This window comes from Takifugu rubripes, chromosome 8, assembly GCF_901000725.2.
Source record: "Takifugu rubripes chromosome 8, fTakRub1.2, whole genome shotgun sequence".
In the NCBI taxonomy this organism is placed as follows: domain Eukaryota; kingdom Metazoa; phylum Chordata; class Actinopteri; order Tetraodontiformes; family Tetraodontidae; genus Takifugu; species Takifugu rubripes.
The window spans coordinates 19,518,289-19,535,388 of NC_042292.1; the positions used below are offsets into that span (position 1 = coordinate 19,518,289).

Here is a 17,100-nt window from a genome sequence, read left to right on the forward strand (position 1 = left end):
TCTGGGCTCACCAGCGCCCCCTACCGGAGCCTCAACTCTGAGCGCAGCGAACTGAAACATTGGCGTTGGAATAATCTGAGCCCATTTCCGGGTGCTGCTCACTATTTTGGAGTTTTCCTATTTTGTTAGAGTCCAACTGTCAGTCTCAAAGAGAACCAAGTTGGTTATAACATGGTTATAACATGTTATAGCATGGTTATAAACACCTCCTTTACCTTCATTTTAGGTTTATTTTTAGTTGCATTATAACCAAAGAGGCACGTTTCCAACTTTTGTAATGTGGCGTCAGTAGTTTAAATAAAGTTATTCTTTCTTTTAAAGGGGGGGGTGCCTTCCTGCCGGAAGTGACGCAGCCCCTCAAGATGGCGTCAGATTCAAACGGCTTTCGGGTGCGTGTTGGCTTGTTTACGAAAGGGATTTAAAATGTAATAAAACGACCTTGAAGGAGGAGTTTTATATTTCACTCGTGGTTTCAGGGCGCTCGTGGTAGTTACAGTAAATGTGCGCAAATGGTCCGCGAACGTTTTCATGCAGTTCGTATTTACGCGTCCTGCAATAAAATCTGCTTAAATGATGCTTAAATGATGCCGGAAGGTAAAGCGCCATCTTTGTGTGTCTGTACTGTTGTAACAGGCCTTTTCCTGTTCAACTTGTGGCGAAAATGACCGTTTTTAATGGGTCGGGCTTTGTTTGAGTGTTGCCCGGGTAACAGAAGCAACCACGAACAAACGACCTGTTGATTCATGGAGCGATCACCTGATCTCATCACCTGATCTTTAGGGACTTTAAAGCAGCAGCTGAGTGATGCAAACCGGGACAGCAGAGTCCAGGAGACAACCAGGACTTGGAGGACGGGAGGAGAGTCATGGAGAGCCACGAGGAACCCCAGCGAGGGCCAGGAAGAGCACGGAGCAGGAGAGCAGGAGGTTTGTGGATCACCTTCCTGAGTGCTGTCCAGCTGATGCAGCTTCTGCTGGTGAAACAGGCTGAAAGAGAAGAAGAAAGGAAGAAGAGAAGAAGACAGAAGTCAACGGGATGGGGGAAGGAACAGCAGGGCCGCCGATGAAGGAGTCCCGGAGTTGGGAAGGCCGAGGCTGGAAATCCATCAGCTGCAGAAGGAAAAACTGGAGCTGATGGCGGCTCACAACCAGGAGGTGCAGAGCAAGTCTGATGGCGTCCAGCTGGAACCATCAATCAAAATGAGGATATTTGTGCTGTCAGACGTGCAGGTTGCAGGCTGAGCTGACCAGGCTCCGGTCCCAGCTGGAGCGAGGTGAAGCCCAGCAGGTGGAGCTCCAGTACCAGCTGAGCCTCCACCAGAGACCCAGCAGGGAGAGGTGCAGCCTGGCAGGTAAAGCAAGGAGGAGGAGGCCACAGCTTCATGTCAGGAGAGGCAACCGTGTGTGTGTGTGTGTGTGTGTGTGTGGGTGTGTGGGGTGTGTGGGTGTGCGTGTGTGTGGGGGGTCAGAGCAAGCAGCTCAGCTCCAGCAGACGGTTCAGGAGCTGCAGAAAGTTCTGGACCTGACCCAGAGGGCGAGGGAGGAGGACTGCCGTGTACAGCAACAGGAAGTAGAGGAGCGCGACGCCTTGATCCAAAACATCACCTCTGAAAACCAGCGACTGCATCAACTGCTGCAGGTTTCACCCCCCCCCCCCCCTCTCTCTCTCACACACACACACACACACACACACACACACACACACACATGTTTTTGTGCCCTCAGGATCAGGAGGGGGCTCTGAAGGAGCTGGATCAGAGGATAGAGGAGGTGCAGAAGGAGACTGGGGTGAAGAGAGAGTTCACCAAAGAGCTGAAGCACCTGAGGGAAGAGGAGAAGAGAAGGACACGAGAGAAGGAGGTGAGGAACCAGAGGGGGGAGAAGGAAGGTGAGGAGGAGGAAGGGTGGCAGGAGGTGACGTTTTGTGTGTCAGGCTTCAGAGGAGAAGATCAGTGGTCTGGAGATGATCGTGGAGGCGGAGCGATCTGCTCACCTGGAGACCAGATTCACCTGTCAGCTGCTCCAGGTAACCAGCAACGGCGGCCAATCACTTCCTCTAAAAACTGCTCAAATGTCAAATGCAACACAATTAAGGAACGACGTGTAAAGTCCAGGCTGGCCTGTTCCCCGCCAGAGGACATGTTGAGGTGCACCTGGGGGGTGGGAGGAGCCCTGAGCACCTGACGGGAGGTGGGACATGTGGAGGAAGTGGTGGCGTGCGGAGCTCTCTTGCTCCGCCATGTTGTGGCTGTTGTCCAGGAGAGTTCCTCGGAGATGAGCACTCCCAGGAACTTGGTGCTGTCTCCCTCTGCAACACCGTTGCCGCTCCCCGGGGGGCGCCGCGCAGCTCTGGGGGGTGAACTGGAGCAGCTCCGGCCAAAAGTCCAGCTCATCCTGGGATCTCTGGTGTTTCAGCTGCGGGGGGAGGACCTGCAGGCTGCACTAGAACTGGAGCGCTCCAACCAGCAGGGGGCGCTGCACCGCGCGGCGCTGCTGAGAGCCGAGCTGAGGGAGGCTGAGCGAGCTGTGAGCCAGCAGAGAGAGAAGAACCACGGCACAGAGCGAGCCCTGGAGCGGTGAGGCGCCAGCTGCCAGCAGGGTCGCTTCAGACTGCAGCTTCAGCCCCCGTCTGTGTGCAGGTCAGAGAAGGAGCTGAAGCAGATCACGTCCAGCCTGCACAGAGAGAAGAGCATGACCTCTGACCTCACAGGGAAGCTAGAAGAGGAGAAGAGGCACCACGCCGACACACGACAGGTAACTGCAAGGGGCAAGACTACAACTCCCAGAGTGCACTGCACCACACAAGCCGGGTTCCTTTCAGCTCTTCCTCTTCTGCTCCTTCATTCAGAGGTGGCGCCAGGCTGTCCAGATGTTGGCAGATGTCCGAGAAGTTCTCCTCCAAAACAGCTCCTCAGGTAGCGCGCACACACACACACACGCACGCACGCACGCACGCACGCACACACACACACACACACACACACACACACACACACACACACACACACACACAGGCAGCTGCTGGGTCACATGTCAACCTGTCCACTGTGTGTAGGCTCAAGTCCAGCAAAGCATGATGGGAGCTGGAGTCCAGCTGAGGTCCTGCAGCTGCTGGAGGCAACACTGGGCACCAGTAGAACCAGACTGGAAACAGCCAGCAACCAGGCACTTTCATCACTTTAAGCGTATCTGCCCCCTGGTGGCTGGCTTCAGAACAACGTGGAGACAGACCGCCGTCTTCGGTGGGACGCATGCATGTAAACGGTCTCTGTCCCCGTCAGGTCCAGAAGCTTGAGGAAGAGAAGCAGAGTCTCCATCAGCTGACCACAGAGCAGCTAGGGCGGCTGGAGGTGACCCCGGCCCAGCTCCCCGCTGACCCAGCGCTCTGGCCGCAGCCTTCTCATACTGTCATACTTGTCCAGGAGTCACAGCAGGAGGTCCTCAGGCTGCAGGAAGGCCTGGCCCAGCTTCAGCAGGAAGCCTCGGAGTGGTCCGCCCAGATCCAGGGTCTGCAGGGTCAGCTGGAGCGGGAGCGGCAGGAGAGGACGGCGGAAGCTCTGAAGCTGACGCAAGAATTCCAGCGGGAGTCACAGGTGAGGTCCGTCCCCGATGTCCTCAGAGTCCAGGACAGACCGGAGCGTTTCACTGGGACCACTGCTTCCTCACCTCTCCTCCTCCTCGGGGCTTCACCTCTGCTGTCAGTACCGCGCTGAATCTGTGTGTGTGTGTGTGTGTGTGTCTGTGTGTGTGTGTGTGTGTGTGTGTGTGTGTCTCAGGCTCGTCTATCTTTCCTCGAGTGTGTGTACCAGCGCCTCCTGGCTCGTTGTGTCCTCCTCAATCAGCCCCAGAGCATGCTGGGTAACTTCACCTGGAATGAACTCTGTGATGTCATCAATGAGCAGATCGACCAGTTGACCTCTGACCTGCAGAATGCCAATGAGAAGGTGAACATTGTGTTGTGTTACTGAGAGTTTGAAGGGGGAAGAGTGTGTGTGTGTGTGTGTGTGTGTGTGTGTGTGTGTGTGTGTGTGTGTGAGACAGGAAGACAAATGTTGGAACTGGAACAGCTCCTCCATCTTTATTCTCCTGGTTTCATTCAGTTATTGATGCCACAAACAGGAAACCACAAACAGGAAACCACAAACAGGAAACCACAAACAGGAAACCACAAACAGGAAACCACAAACAGGAAACCACAAACAGGAAACCTGTCAGATGTTTTCTTTCATGATTCAGTGAAATGAGTTTATCTTCACACCTTCTGTCAAATGTTTCTATCAAGGTGTCAAAGACATGAGGAGGAGCAGCACCTCCCTCATGATGCTAAAACACCTGCTAACGCTACCGCCTAGCTCACCTGTGAGCCGCCATCAGTGTTAGCTCAGCTTCACCCTCAGGTGTTTCATCTTCCAGGTTCTCCAGCTGCAGCGCAGTCAGGAGGACGTGGAGGAGCACATGAGGAGGAGGGAGGAGACCTGGAGCCAGCAGCACACACACACCGTGGCAGAGCTGCAGGTAACACACACACACACACACACACACACACCGTGGCAGAGCTGCAGGTAACACACACACACACACACACACCGTGGCAGAGCTGCAGGTAACACACACACACACACCGTGGCAGAGCTGCAGGTAACACACACACACACACACACACCGTGGCAGAGCTGCAGGTAACACACACACACACTGTGGCAGAGCTGCAGGTAACACACACACACACACCGTGGCAGAGCTGCAGGTAACACACACACACACACACACACTGTGGCAGAGCTGCAGGTAACACACACACACACACCGTGGCAGAGCTGCAGGTAACACACACACACACACACACCGTGGCAGAGCTGCAGGTAACACACACACACACTGTGGCAGAGCTGCAGGTAACACACACACACACACCGTGGCAGAGCTGCAGGTAACACACACACACACACACACTGTGGCAGAGCTGCAGGTAACACACACACACACACACACACACACACACACTGTGGCAGAGCTGCAGGTAACACACACACACACTGTGGCAGAGCTGCAGGTAACACACACACACACACCGTGGCAGAGCTGCAGGTAACACACACACACACACACACACACCGTGGCAGAGCTGCAGGTAACACACACACACACTGTGGCAGAGCTGCAGGTAACACACACACACACACACACACACCGTGGCAGAGCTGCAGGTAACACACACACACACACACACCAACATGCTGGTGGCAGCTCAGCCTGCTGGGAGGGGAGGGTTGTAGGTTCGAGCCCCGGGGCCCCTCCCACCACAACACCTTCAGAGCACTGCCCTGGTGCCCTTGAGCAAAGGGACCACCTGCCATCGTGGACCCTCCTGAGAGCCGGAGGGATCCAGAGGGATCCAGAGGGATCCGGAGGAGACCTTTGCTGACCTCTTCTCCTCTCTCAGGCCTGTCGCTCTGAATGTGCCGCCGCCCGCCGTGGCGCCTCCTCTCTGCAGCGACGGCTGACCTCGCTGACCTCCGACCCCTGCAGGAGGCGTGGCGAGGCCGCGTCCTTCCTGTGCGCCACTGGCCTGCTGGCGGGCGCTCTCAGACACGCCCACCGCTGTCTCGCCATGCTGCGCCACCAGAAAGCACAACTCTCCAGACGGTTGGAGGAGAAGGAGGTGCTGGAGGAGGAGGTCAGGAGGCTGGCTGCTGCTCTGGGGGGGCAGGAGGAGCAGGGAGGCGGAGCCCTGAGACGGTGGAGGACGGCCGTGTGGGCGCTGCTGGCGCTGCACAGGTGGCGCCAGCTCAGCCGCCACGCAACAGTGTTGTTCCAGGTGGAGGCGGGAAGAGGCGGGGCAACTGTGGGCATCTGTGGTGGGTGGAGTCCAAAAGCCCGGGCTCAGGTCTCAGCCAGGACAGGTGAGTAGTGCCACACTCCGAGTCCTGCGTGGCCCAGGCCTCCTTCATGTCTCACCTGACCTGCAGCTCCTCCGGACCGTTGGGAGGAGTTTACCTGCTGGCTTCGCTCCCAACGCCTCTCCTCCGCCGTCCTGGTCTCCATGGCTGGCCTGCAGGGGGCGCTGGAGCACCCTGGTAAACACACACACACACACACTCGCTCCTCAGCTCCAGCCGTCTCGTTCACCTGTCACCTCCTGTAGGCTCCTCCCCTCAACACCTGACATCTGCCTGTCGCTCTGCTGTGTCCCGCCTCCTGGAACACCTTGTGAGCCAATCAGAAGCGGAGGTCACCAAACTGATGGACCCACCAAAAAGCAAACCAGTACTGTGCTCACACCTGTTCAGACTTCAGTAGAAACAAAAGGACACGTGCGCTGTTATGGGTGCAAACATGTGCCTGTTTTTCTCAGACGTTAGGCTCCGCCCTCCAGCAGCACTTCCTGCTCTTTAGCCAAAGGCTCCATTCAGCTGAGGTGGAGAGGCGGAGCCTGAGGCTGGAGCTGACCAATCAGAAGAGAGGGAGGAAAGAGGAGGTGGGGAGGGACGCACACACACACACACACACACACACACACACACACACACACACACACACACACACACACACACACACAGGGGACCTTCGGTCTTCGGCTCTGATGTTCTTCGGTCTTCAGCTCTGATGTTCTTCGGTCTTCAGCTCTGATGTTCTTTGGTCTTCAGCTCTGATGTTCTTCGGTCTTCAGCTCTGATGTTCTTCGGTCTTCAGCTCTGATGTTCTTTGGTCTTCGGCTCTGATGTTCTTCGGTCTTCAGCTCTGATGTTCTTCGGTCTTCAGCTCTGATGTTCTTCTGCAGCAGGTCCTCGGTGCGGCTGAGCTGAGGAGAGAACAGGAAGCTGAGGCGCTTCTGCAGGAACAGACCGATCAGCTTCCTGTGCTGCAGCGGCGGGCGAACACACACGCTGCCCAACACAGCGGGCTCACGCAGGTACGCCCTGACCACCACACTGGAACGTTTGGAGACGACCAGGAACCATCATTTGACCAGCAGAGCCTGGGCTGGCAGCATCAGGCTGATCCTGAACCTGACCCAGAGCCCTCAGGACCTCAGGCCGGGCTGAAGCTCCACCTTCACCCTGAATTCTGTGCCCGTGGTGCTGAGAGAAGGTGCTGATGGGGCTGTCACCTGTGCACAGGCGCTGGCGGCGGCTCAGCAGGAGGTCCGGCAGAAGGAGCGCTCCCTGAGGACTCTGGCTCAGCACCTGTTTGCTGTGCAGAGAGACCGGAAGCGGCTGGCCCGGAGACTGCGCCGGCTCCAGGGTGAGCTGAGCCACGCCGCCAGGTCAGTCACCGCCACCGCCGCAGCAACATCTGCTTTGATCCCCAGCTCCTTTGATGTGAAACCCATGTTTGCAGCTGCAGGAGCTCTTTGATCAGCAGCCTGAAGGCCGCAGAGACAACCTGCCAGCAGGTACTCATGCTAACGCCGTGAGCATGCTAACGTGCACGCGCTAAAGGGGGCCTGACCCACTGTCTGCTCTGCAGGTCAGAGAGAGCCTCATCCAATCACAGCACGCCGCTCAGCTCCGCCCCCTCAGGTTACCCACACTCCTGGGAGTGAAGCAGGCAGAGAGCATGATGGGAGCTGCCTGCCAGGTAACGAGGACGTCAACATCCTGTTTCCCTGCCCTTCATGTCACTAAAGGTTTCCCCCCCCCCATATCTGCAGAGCTTCTTCACCTCCTTCTCTCAGCTCCATCACGCCTGCGTCTCTCGGATCAATTGGTTGCAACAGGAAGCGTCTGCCTCCCAGAGTCACGTGACCTCGGTGCGTCGCCATCTCCAGGATGAGCGTTTCCAGGACAACCAGGCTTCCGTCCCTGTCAGATGGTTGTTTTGGAAAACAGGACATTACAAAATGAAACGTGCTTTCTGTACCACCTCAGGGCTTTGCTCCCGTCCTGCTCTCGGATTGCTCAAGCCCCGCCCCTTCCAAAGAAGACCCCGCCCCCCTCTCAAACCTCCCAGAGTCAAAGAAAAGTGAAGGAGGGTTAAACGAAGGGAAACAGGAAGTCAGATAACCTGACTTCCTGTTGACTCTGTAAAGCACCTGGAAACAATTCTGATGGTAACAGATGCTAAATAAATAAAGGTGGATGATGGATGGATGGATGGATGATGGATGGATGAGTGGATGGATGAGTGATGGATGGATGAGTGGATGGATGAGTGGATGATGGATGGATGAGTGGATGATGGATGGATGGATGAGTGGATGGATGGATGAGTGGATGGATGGATGAGTGGATGGATGGATGGATGAGTGGATGGATGAGTGGATGATGGATGGATGGATGAGTGGATGGATGATGGATGGATGGATGAGTGGATGATGAGTGGATAGATGGTGGATGAGTGGATGGATGATGGATGGATGGATGAGTGGATGGATGATGGATGGATGGATGAGTGGATGATGAGTGGATAGATGGTGGATGAGTGGATGGATGATGGATGGATGGATGAGTGGATGGATGATGGATGGATGGATGAGTGGATGATGAGTGGATAGATGGTGGATGAGTGGATGGATGATGGATGGATGGATGAGCGGATGGATGGATGAGTGGATAGATGGTGGATGAGTGGATGGATGATGGATGGATGGATGAGTGGATGGATGATGGATGGATGGATGAGTGGATGATGAGTGGATAGATGGTGGATGAGTGGATAGATGGTGGATGAGTGGATGGATGGATGATGGATTAATTGATTGATTAATTAATTGATTGATTGATTGATGCAGCCCTGGAGAATCATGGAAATCTTCAGATGTGGACAACACATGAAGAAGCAGCGGTCCTGGAAGGTGCTGGAGGAGTCCTGGAGGAGTCCTGGAAGGTGCTGGAGGAGTCCTGGAGGCGTCCTGGAAGGTCCTGGAGGAGTCCTGGAAAGCCGGTCGGCTCCAGTTAGCAACGTTATTCCCAAGTGGTGTCGGATCAACAGTGAAGAAACTTTATTCCTGCTGCATCAGCAGTGTCACACACACACAGCTCCAGGGTGTGTGTGTGTGTGTGTGCGTGTGTGTGTGTGTGTGTGTGTGTGTGAGTGTGTGTGTGTGAGCGTGAGTGTGTGTGTGTGTGTGTGTGTCTGCTGACTCAGTTGTTCATCACGTCCCTCTGATGTTTGTCCTTCTTCCGTGTTTCTTTTTGCTCCTCAGTTTCTGGACTTTTACTCTGAGAGGATTCTTTCTTTCATGTTCTTGTTGTCCTGATTAGCTGTGTTGTTGCTAGCTGGTTGTTAGCTGTGTTGTTGCTAGCTGGTTGTTAGCTTTGATGGACAGAACCTCTGAAAGCTTCTGGTGTGTGTGCAGCTCATTTAAACAGTTTTCAACCCAGAACCGCGTTTGTTTCTTCCCAGTCCGGCCGTGTCGCTGCCAACAGACGCTTTGCTCTTTGTGGTCAAATCTGCCATTTTTCAAGCGTAGCTAGCCTAGCTTAGCATGCTGACGCTGGCGTTTCCATTCAGCAGATGTTGGTCGCTCCGTCCTGCTCTGGGCACACAGATTAAGTTCCAGACAGTTCCGTGACAGATGTGTAATCCTGAAACAAAGAGCAACCCAACAGGAAGTCCCGCGGCTGCCTGTCAGACGCCCTCGCCGCCACAGGAAGTGCTCAGATGCTCCAGTGAGATGTAGCATTGGTGGCTAAAACACACCTGGCAACAGCTGTGAGGGTTCCTGTTGCTGATTTAAACTGGGACCATCGAGCTGATCAGGGTGTTATTGATCCGATTGATCAGCTGATCTGGGCCTGGCGAGGGTGTCGGGCCTGATCCGGCCCGATCCGGCCTGATCCGGCCCGATCCGGCCTGATCCGGCCCGAGCAGCCGCACGCTCTTAATCCTCCAGCTGTAACAGGATTAAAGCTCCGAGCGGATCCAGAGTGGAGCTCGCCACCGCCGACGCTGCAGCCCCTGATGACACACACACACACACACACACACACTTAAACACACACACTTCCCAGCAGCGCTGCCAAGTTGGACGCGGTACAAAGAGGAGCTGGCGGGGGGGCGGAGGAATGACACAGATATATATAAAGGTGGGCGGGGTCACGCGCTCCCGCAGGAGGGCGGGGCGAGGGACGGGGGTGGGCTGGGAGAAACGGAGGACACACACGCACACACACACACAGCAGAGTTACTACACACGTGAGGACACGGCTGCTAACTTGATGAGGCCCATGTAAAATTCAGCTGTGGACCCCGACGGCCACATTGGTGGTGACAAAAGACAAAAGTGTCTGAGGGGGACGCGGCGGCGGCGGCGGCGGCGGCGGCGGCGGCTCGCTTGTTCCTGTTTGTTGTGACACGCTCGGTGCCACAGCTGCTTGGTGGTCCTGGGCCGGGCCAGAACCCGGGCCCCGCCCTCGTCCCTCCAGACCTGAGCAGCTACCTGAACGTCTCCAACATTTCTGCCCTCGTTCAGCGAGTTCATTGAAGGCGAAGCCAAGACGACGGGACCAGGACAGAGTCGGGAGGTGGGACCGCCGCTGTGCTTCAAACACTGACCCAGAACGTGTCAACCAACAGAATCAGATCAACCGCCGCTGCGATCCTCGTCTATTCTAATTAGGACTACATCAAACAGGAAAGAGGTCCACCGGGCCCAGGAGACACGAGCTGGTCCAACACCTTCAGCAGGAGGAACTTTTCAGGTCGTTTCTGCTCCCAGAACTCAGGTCCAGAAACTGAAGCTGTTCAGGACATCAAACCTGTGGCAGAACAAGGTGCCAGGGACGCTGTGGCATCCTCAGGGACACTCTGGCGTCCCCGGGGGCACTGTGGCGTCCCCGGGGGCACTGTGGCGTCCTCGGGGACACTGTGGCGTCCCCGGGGACACTGTGGCGTCCCCGGGGGCACTGTGGCGTCCTCGGGGGCACTGTGGCGTCCCCGGGGACACTGTGGCGTCCCCGGGGGCACTGTGGCGTCCTCGGGGGCACTGTGGCGTCCTCGGGGGCACTGTGGCGTCCCCGGGGACACTGTGGCGTCCTCGGGGACACTCTGGCGTCCTCGGGGACACTCTGGCGTCCCCAGGGACACTCTGGCGTCCTCAGGGACACTGTGGCGTCCCCAGGGACACTGTGGCGTCCCCAGGGACACTGTGGCGTCCTCAGGGACACTGTGGCGTCCCCAGGGACACTGTGGCGTCCTCATGGATGCTCCAGGTCTCCACAGACCCAGAAGACGTCCAGATGATCCTCTGACTGACCCTCAGGGAGAGAAACTGTCTCACACGAGGGAACATGAGAGAACTTTAATGTGAGGAAAGAAACATCAGTAATCAGGCTCACACACACACACACACACGCGCGCACACACACACACGCTCGCACACACACACACGCTCGCACGCACACACGCACACACACACACACGCACACACACACACACACACGCACACACACACACGGGATCATGACAGGCAACACAAAAGGAGAAGACAGACCTCCATACTTTCATCTGTCTTCATCCAATCACGCGTGTCCAGTGCTGCCAGGGGGCGGAGCCAAAGGATGGAGCAGCACCAGGAGGAGAGGAGAGGAGAGGAGCACCAGGAGGAGAGGAGAGCAGCACCAGGAGGAGAGGAGAGGAGAGGAGAGCAGCACCAGGAGGAGAGGAGAGCAGCACCAGGAGGAGAGGAGAGCAGCACCAGGAGGAGAGGAGAGGAGAGGAGAGCAGCACCAGGAGGAGAGGAGAGCAGCACCAGGAGGAGAGGAGAGCAGCACCAGGAGGAGAGGAGAGGAGCACCAGGAGGAGAGGAGAGCAGCACCAGGGAGGAGAGGAGAGGAGAGCAGCACCAGGAGGAGAGGAGAGGAGAGCAGCACCAGGAGGAGAGGAGAGGAGAGCAGCACCAGGAGGAGAGGAGAGGAGAGCAGCACCAGGAGGAGAGGAGAGGAGAGGAGAGCAGCACCAGGAGGAGAGGAGAGGAGAGCAGCACCAGGAGGAGAGGAGAGGAGAGCAGCACCAGGAGGAGAGGAGAGGAGAGGAGAGCAGCACCAGGAGGAGAGGAGAGGAGAGCACCAGGAGGAGAGGAGAGGAGAGGAGAGCAGGACCAGGAGGAGAGGAGAGGAGAGGAGAGGAGAGGAGAGGAGAGGAGAGGAGAGCAGCAGGAGGAGAGGAGAGGAGAGGAGCGGAGAGGAGAGGAGAGGAGAGGCGAGGGAGAGGAGAGGAGAGGAGAGGAGGGGAGAGGAGAGGAGAGGAGAGCAGCACCAGGAGGAGAGGAGAGGAGAGGAGAGGAGAGGAGAGGAGAGGAGAGGAGAGCAGCAGGAGGAGAGGAGAGGAGAGGAGAGGAGAGGAGAGGAGAGGAGAGGGGAGAGGAGAGGAGAGGAGAGGAGGGGAGAGGAGAGGAGAGGAGAGCAGCAGGAGGAGAGGAGAGGAGAGGAGAGGAGAGGAGAGGAGAGGAGAGGAGAGGAGAGGAGAGGAGAGCAGCACCAGGAGGAGAGGAGAGGAGAGCAGCACCAGGAGGAGAGGAGAGGAGAGCAGCACCAGGAGGAGAGGCACGAGGACGGCTGAGAGAGAGTTCCTGCCAGGCAGCACCAACGAAGAAAAAACCCAGGAAGTCGAGCACGCCGATGAAAATAGAACAAGAACGGGAGGAGGAGAAGGAGGAGGAGTAGGAGGAGGAGGGGGAGGAGGAGGAAGAGGGGGAGGAGGAAGAGGAAGGGGAGGAGGAGGGGGGAGGAGGAGGAGGGGGAGGAGGAGCTAGGAAAAGGAGGAGGGGGGAGGAGGAGAAGGAGGGGGAGAAGGAGGAGGGGGGGAGGAAGAGGAGGGGGGAGCAGCAGCTTCAACCCAGAGACAGAAGAACCCTTGAGCGCCACGTGAGGAGCTTCCAGGTGATGACGTCACCAAGCCGCCATCAGCTGCTGCTGACTTTGTGAGAGGATGAGGACGCACTCTTCATCTTAGCTTAGCTTCTTTTAACTTTCTAAGCTAAAACAGATACTTTAATTCATAAATGATGTTTTGGGGTTTGTTTGTTTGTTTGAATAAAACCTTCCTGCTGATCACGCACACGCACACGCACTATTCCTTTATCTGAATAAGAATTTATCAGTTGAAAAAAGAAAGCGGAACCTCGCGCGCTTGTCTGTTTCCAGTCGGACGGCTTTTCTGCCCGGACCAGGCGTCTGAATTGGAGCGTCGTTGTCGCTGTTCTCCGTCGTCATGGTTTGAATAAAAGTTCAAATGTCGAAGGGAGACTCGCTGAGACGGTTCTTCGCCGACAGACTCGCTGAGACGGTTCTTCGCCGACAGACTCGCCGCCCTGACGCAGGAAATCTTAGCGGTGTTTGACGGAGTCGCGGCCGATTATGAGGCGGAAGCTTCGGGCAGCTGGAGGCAGCTGGAGGTTCTCCCGTCTCCAGGATGTTTAACTTCGAACATGAAGCCTGAACAACGCTTCACAAACCAGAAGCAACAGTTCAAATTAAAATGTAAAGAATCTTTTACACACACCTGTGAAACATTTTAAACGTGAACCTAAGAACAAAACAGGCGTTCTAATCTGACGTTCTGACCCAGAACGTGAGCGTCAAGTTCTTCCAATTTCACAATAATGTTGCTGATGTTGAAGGACCCGATAAACGGTCCCGGTTCCTGGTACTGGTGGAGTCCACCAGGTGGACCTTCAGGTCACAACCGGTTCTTTCTTCTCCAGATGGGAAGCGTAAAAGAGTCCTCGGTGCTGGTGAGGATGAGGAGTTCGAGGGTTCTGCAGGTCCACGCAGCTGCTCCGGTGGTGCGGAGCGGTTCTGTTTGACCGGGTTGGGCTGTGTGTGCAGGCAGCAGAGGAACCGGAGGACCCGGGGGGACCGGGTCCCTCTGCCGGGCCCACAGCTGAGGACCGGAGCGCCCGAGCCAGGTGACGTCTCAGGACTCATCGTCTCCGCTGATGCAAAGCAAATGTGGCTCGTGTCTCCGTCTGCAGCTGGACGCTGACGGCGGGTCCACAGACCCGTCCCCACCCCAGGAGGACACGGAGCACGTGGAGCATCAATGGACGCCTGCTGAGAAGATGAGTCTGGTCCTCTGGAGTCGCACGCCTCGGTCAGACGGGCCTCGGATCAGGTGGACAAGGCCAGAAGCGTTTGGGCGTCTCAGGTGGAGCTCCTGTGAAGGGCTGAGGGTTCTGGAGGAGGAGCCCAGCAAAGATCTGAGCGCCCACAGCAGAAGCTCCACACGCAGGAAGCTCTGACCCGGCACAAGGCGACCCGCTCCGAGGAGAGGACGCACCTCTGCCGGGTCTGCTGCACCATGTTCCTGAGCAGCTGCAGGTCCACCTCAGGACCCACTCCGAGCCAGCTGACCGTCCACACCAGGGTCCACACGGGGGAGACGCCGGACCGCTGCCCGGACTGTGGCCGGTCCTTCAAGTGCAAGATTCACCTGGACAATCACATGAAGGTCCAGTCGGGACACAAGCCGTTCGCCTGTTCCAAGTCCTACCTGCCGGTCCACATGAGGACCCACAACGGGGAGAGACCCTACAGGTGCTCCGTGTGTGAGCAGGCCTTCACCCAGAGTCACTGTCTGAAGAGCCACATGAAGAGACACCAGGAGGGGGGACCTGCAGGGACCACCTGATCTAGGGCCTCCACCAGGAGGGGGGACCTGCAGGGACCACCTGATCTAGGGCGTCCACCAGGAGGGGGGACCTACAGGGACCACCTGATCTAGGGCATCCACCAGGAGGGGGGACCTACAGGGACCACCTGATCTCGGGCGTCCACCAGGAGGGGGGACCTGCAGGGACCACCTGATCTAGGGCGTCCACCAGGAGGGGGACCTGCAGGGACAACCTGATCAAACGGTGTCCACCGCTGGGCCTCTCCTCCCTCTGTCCAGGTCTCTGTCCATGTCTCTGTCCATGTCCACACACACACTCACTAATTTGAAACACAATCATACATCAGGATTAATCACAGGAAAAGTACTCTGTACTTATTGGTTGTAGTTTTTAAAAATATATATCTATATAACTGTTTAACACTGTCAACTTTAGAATTATCCCTGATGGGATGGAACATCTTAAGAATTAATTTGAAATAATTGCACAACCAAATTTCTCATTTGAAAACCTTTAATCACAAATAATTTCGACTTTTAATATTTTATCCCTAGAATATGAAATTCCCCCGTCAAATACTCGCTCTCATTGCAGTTCTTTCTCTCGCTGGGCCGCTGGGGTGTCGCTATAAACGTGTCCTTGGTGCACGCGTGCATTGCTCTTGGAATGCAATGAATTTGAGCCATTCCGGATTCCGTAGTTAAAACAGGAAGTAACGCTTGAAAGCTTTTTGCGGGAGCGTCTATTTGACAAGATTTCTCGTTACTTTTGTGAACGACGCGCAGGGATCGCCTGGACTTTGTCCGTTGGGGATGAGGACATGGATCGATTTCCTGGATCCTTCAGATACAAAAGCGAGGCCGTCAGTAAAGTCTAACTGCCTTCTGATTTGGGATGATTACATTTCACACATCTACTCTACTACTCTTACTTGATTTCTTCTATTTGCTGCAGGAGTCCAAGTGGTTACAGGAAATCTTCAGCTTCATTAGTCAACATCTTTTTCCTCTGTTTCTAAGTTCACTGGACCTGCTGCTGACACTTGTGTGACAGGTTAGTGGTCCAGTCAGCATCTGGGGTGACTTGATGACTGTAATACTGGGGACGCATGAGCCAGCTCAGGAAGGCTCGTTCTGCTCCAGGTTGCTGTCCAACATTTTCCTTCTCATTTATATCCACTTACAATGTGTTGCAGGTGGAGGTGCGTGTTGTCAAGATCTTGCAATGTGTGTGGTCACAAAGATAGAGGAGAACTGTGTGTTTCACACACTTTACCTGTCAGCTACAGGTAAGACCTCAGGGGAAAAGACAGTTTTGCTGCGGAGGATGTTGACTGACGCTTCCCTAACTTGACTCCAGGCTGGTCTCCATCTCCGAGCTGGTCTCCCAGCAACACTTGCCTTGTGTCAGCCGTCTCTCCTGGAGCACCAGTCAGCAGCGAGCATGGCTGAAAGAGGCAGAGCGTTCACCGCCAGGTCACCAGCCTCTACAGCGGGTGAAACCTGCTGCTAACTGGCTGCTTAGAAGAGGGGCAGGCGGGAGGAATGGAGGGTGACAGACACCAGTGGGAGTGTCCCGGTGTGAGGTGGGTGCCTCTCTTCTGCTCCATCTGTGGGTTTAGGCGGCAACAGTCATATTTAAAGTTGTCCGTTTCTCTGCCTGTCCCTTTAGGCTGTGTCTTTTCTCCACTGTGGCTGCATCATCCTGTCCTCTTTCCTAACTGGAACTACATCCCCTACAGTGGAACGCTAACCAGGCCATCCCAACAACTGGACCATCAACCAGATTGTGCTGACTGTGGGAACATGCAGGGTCTCCAACGAGCCCTTAAGCTCCTTCAGCCCTATATATTTTTCTGAGGCGTCATCACTAATTCAGAAATCCAAGTCCACCACGTGTCCTTTAGATCCCATCCCAACACACCTGTTGAAGGATGTTCTACCCATTGATAGGCAGTTCTATCCTGGACCAGATCAATGGTTCTTTAGTGTCAGGTTATGTACCCCGGTCCTACAAGGTGGCAGTGATTAAGAAGCCGTTGCTTAAAAACACATCACTGGATCCTGATGTCTTAAGCAAATTATGGCCAATATCCAACCTTCCTTTGATCTCTAAAGTTCTAGAGAAGGTGTGGTGACTCAGTTACTGGAGCACCTGCAGAGGAACAGCCTGTTTGAGATGTTTCAAGTCAGGCTTTAGAGCTCACCACAGCACAGAAACAGCACTTCTTAAAGTTACTAATGATCTCTCATAGCTTCCGATCATGGACTGGTTTCTATGCGGGTTCGCTGGACCTCAGTGCTGCTTTTGATACAGTTGATCATAGCATCCTGTTTAACAGAGACTGGAACATGTGATTGGGATTAAAGGGACAGCACTAGACTGGTTTAGATCATACTTATCTGATAGATACCAGTTTGCTCATGTCCATGGTGCTCCTGTTTGAACAGACGGCCTTCAGGTCTGGTCTCAAACATAGTCGTCAAATCAGAAGTCGGACAAAACTGGATGCACAGATCAAGACCATCGCATTTCAGTGGCTCG

General features: G+C 55.5%; 2 protein-coding genes across 7 annotated transcripts; both read left to right on the forward strand.

Moving 5' to 3' along the window:
* Positions 1–320: 320 nt before the first annotated feature.
* ccdc171 (coiled-coil domain containing 171) lies at positions 321–9,327 on the forward strand. 6 transcript variants are annotated; one of them, XR_003889223.1, is made up of 27 exons: positions 321–389; positions 781–926; positions 986–1,154; positions 1,222–1,351; positions 1,469–1,638; positions 1,725–1,859; positions 1,933–2,025; positions 2,415–2,575; positions 2,639–2,753; positions 2,848–2,914; positions 3,055–3,164; positions 3,281–3,349; positions 3,422–3,592; positions 3,776–3,943; positions 4,413–4,514; positions 5,443–5,902; positions 5,969–6,076; positions 6,145–6,266; positions 6,355–6,477; positions 6,781–6,912; positions 7,121–7,266; positions 7,341–7,395; positions 7,470–7,580; positions 7,654–7,752; positions 7,871–8,052; positions 8,734–8,796; positions 8,829–9,327. XR_003889223.1 is itself a non-coding variant. In XM_029839975.1 (26 exons), the coding sequence occupies exons 2-25, from the start codon at positions 805–807 to the stop codon at positions 8,003–8,005; spliced, it is 3,273 nt and encodes a 1,090-aa protein (XP_029695835.1). In that variant the 5' UTR covers positions 321–389; positions 781–804; the 3' UTR covers positions 8,006–8,052; positions 8,734–9,327. The 6 variants fall into 6 exon arrangements, 5 of the variants coding, with proteins under 5 accessions (XP_029695835.1, XP_029695838.1, XP_029695839.1 ...); XM_029839975.1 differs by having other exon boundaries at positions 8,734–9,327; XM_029839978.1 differs by having other exon boundaries at positions 6,784–6,912; positions 8,734–9,327.
* A 3,751-nt stretch (positions 9,328–13,078) lies between these two features.
* LOC105419618 (protein krueppel-like) lies at positions 13,079–14,760 on the forward strand. Its single transcript, XM_029840071.1, has one exon. It carries the CDS (start codon positions 14,244–14,246, stop codon positions 14,571–14,573), a length of 330 nt encoding a protein of 109 aa, XP_029695931.1. The 5' UTR covers positions 13,079–14,243; the 3' UTR covers positions 14,574–14,760.
* Positions 14,761–17,100: the final 2,340 nt, after the last annotated feature.

What these genes read in the sequence shown, in the direction of transcription:
- ccdc171 (XM_029839975.1), top strand. Translation starts at nt 805, where the DNA reads ATGCAAACCGGGACAGCAGAGTCCAGGAGACAACCAGGACTTGGAGGA. An exon ending in TCACCTGTCAGCTGCTCCAG is followed by an intron (nt 2,026 to 2,414) that starts GTAACCAGCAAC and finishes CTGGTGTTTCAG; the next exon opens with CTGCGGGGGGAGGACCTGCA. An exon ending in ACACCGTGGCAGAGCTGCAG is followed by an intron (nt 4,515 to 5,442) that starts GTAACACACACA and finishes CTCCTCTCTCAG; the next exon opens with GCCTGTCGCTCTGAATGTGC.
- LOC105419618 (XM_029840071.1), top strand. Translation starts at nt 14,244, where the DNA reads ATGTTCCTGAGCAGCTGCAGGTCCACCTCAGGACCCACTCCGAGCCAG.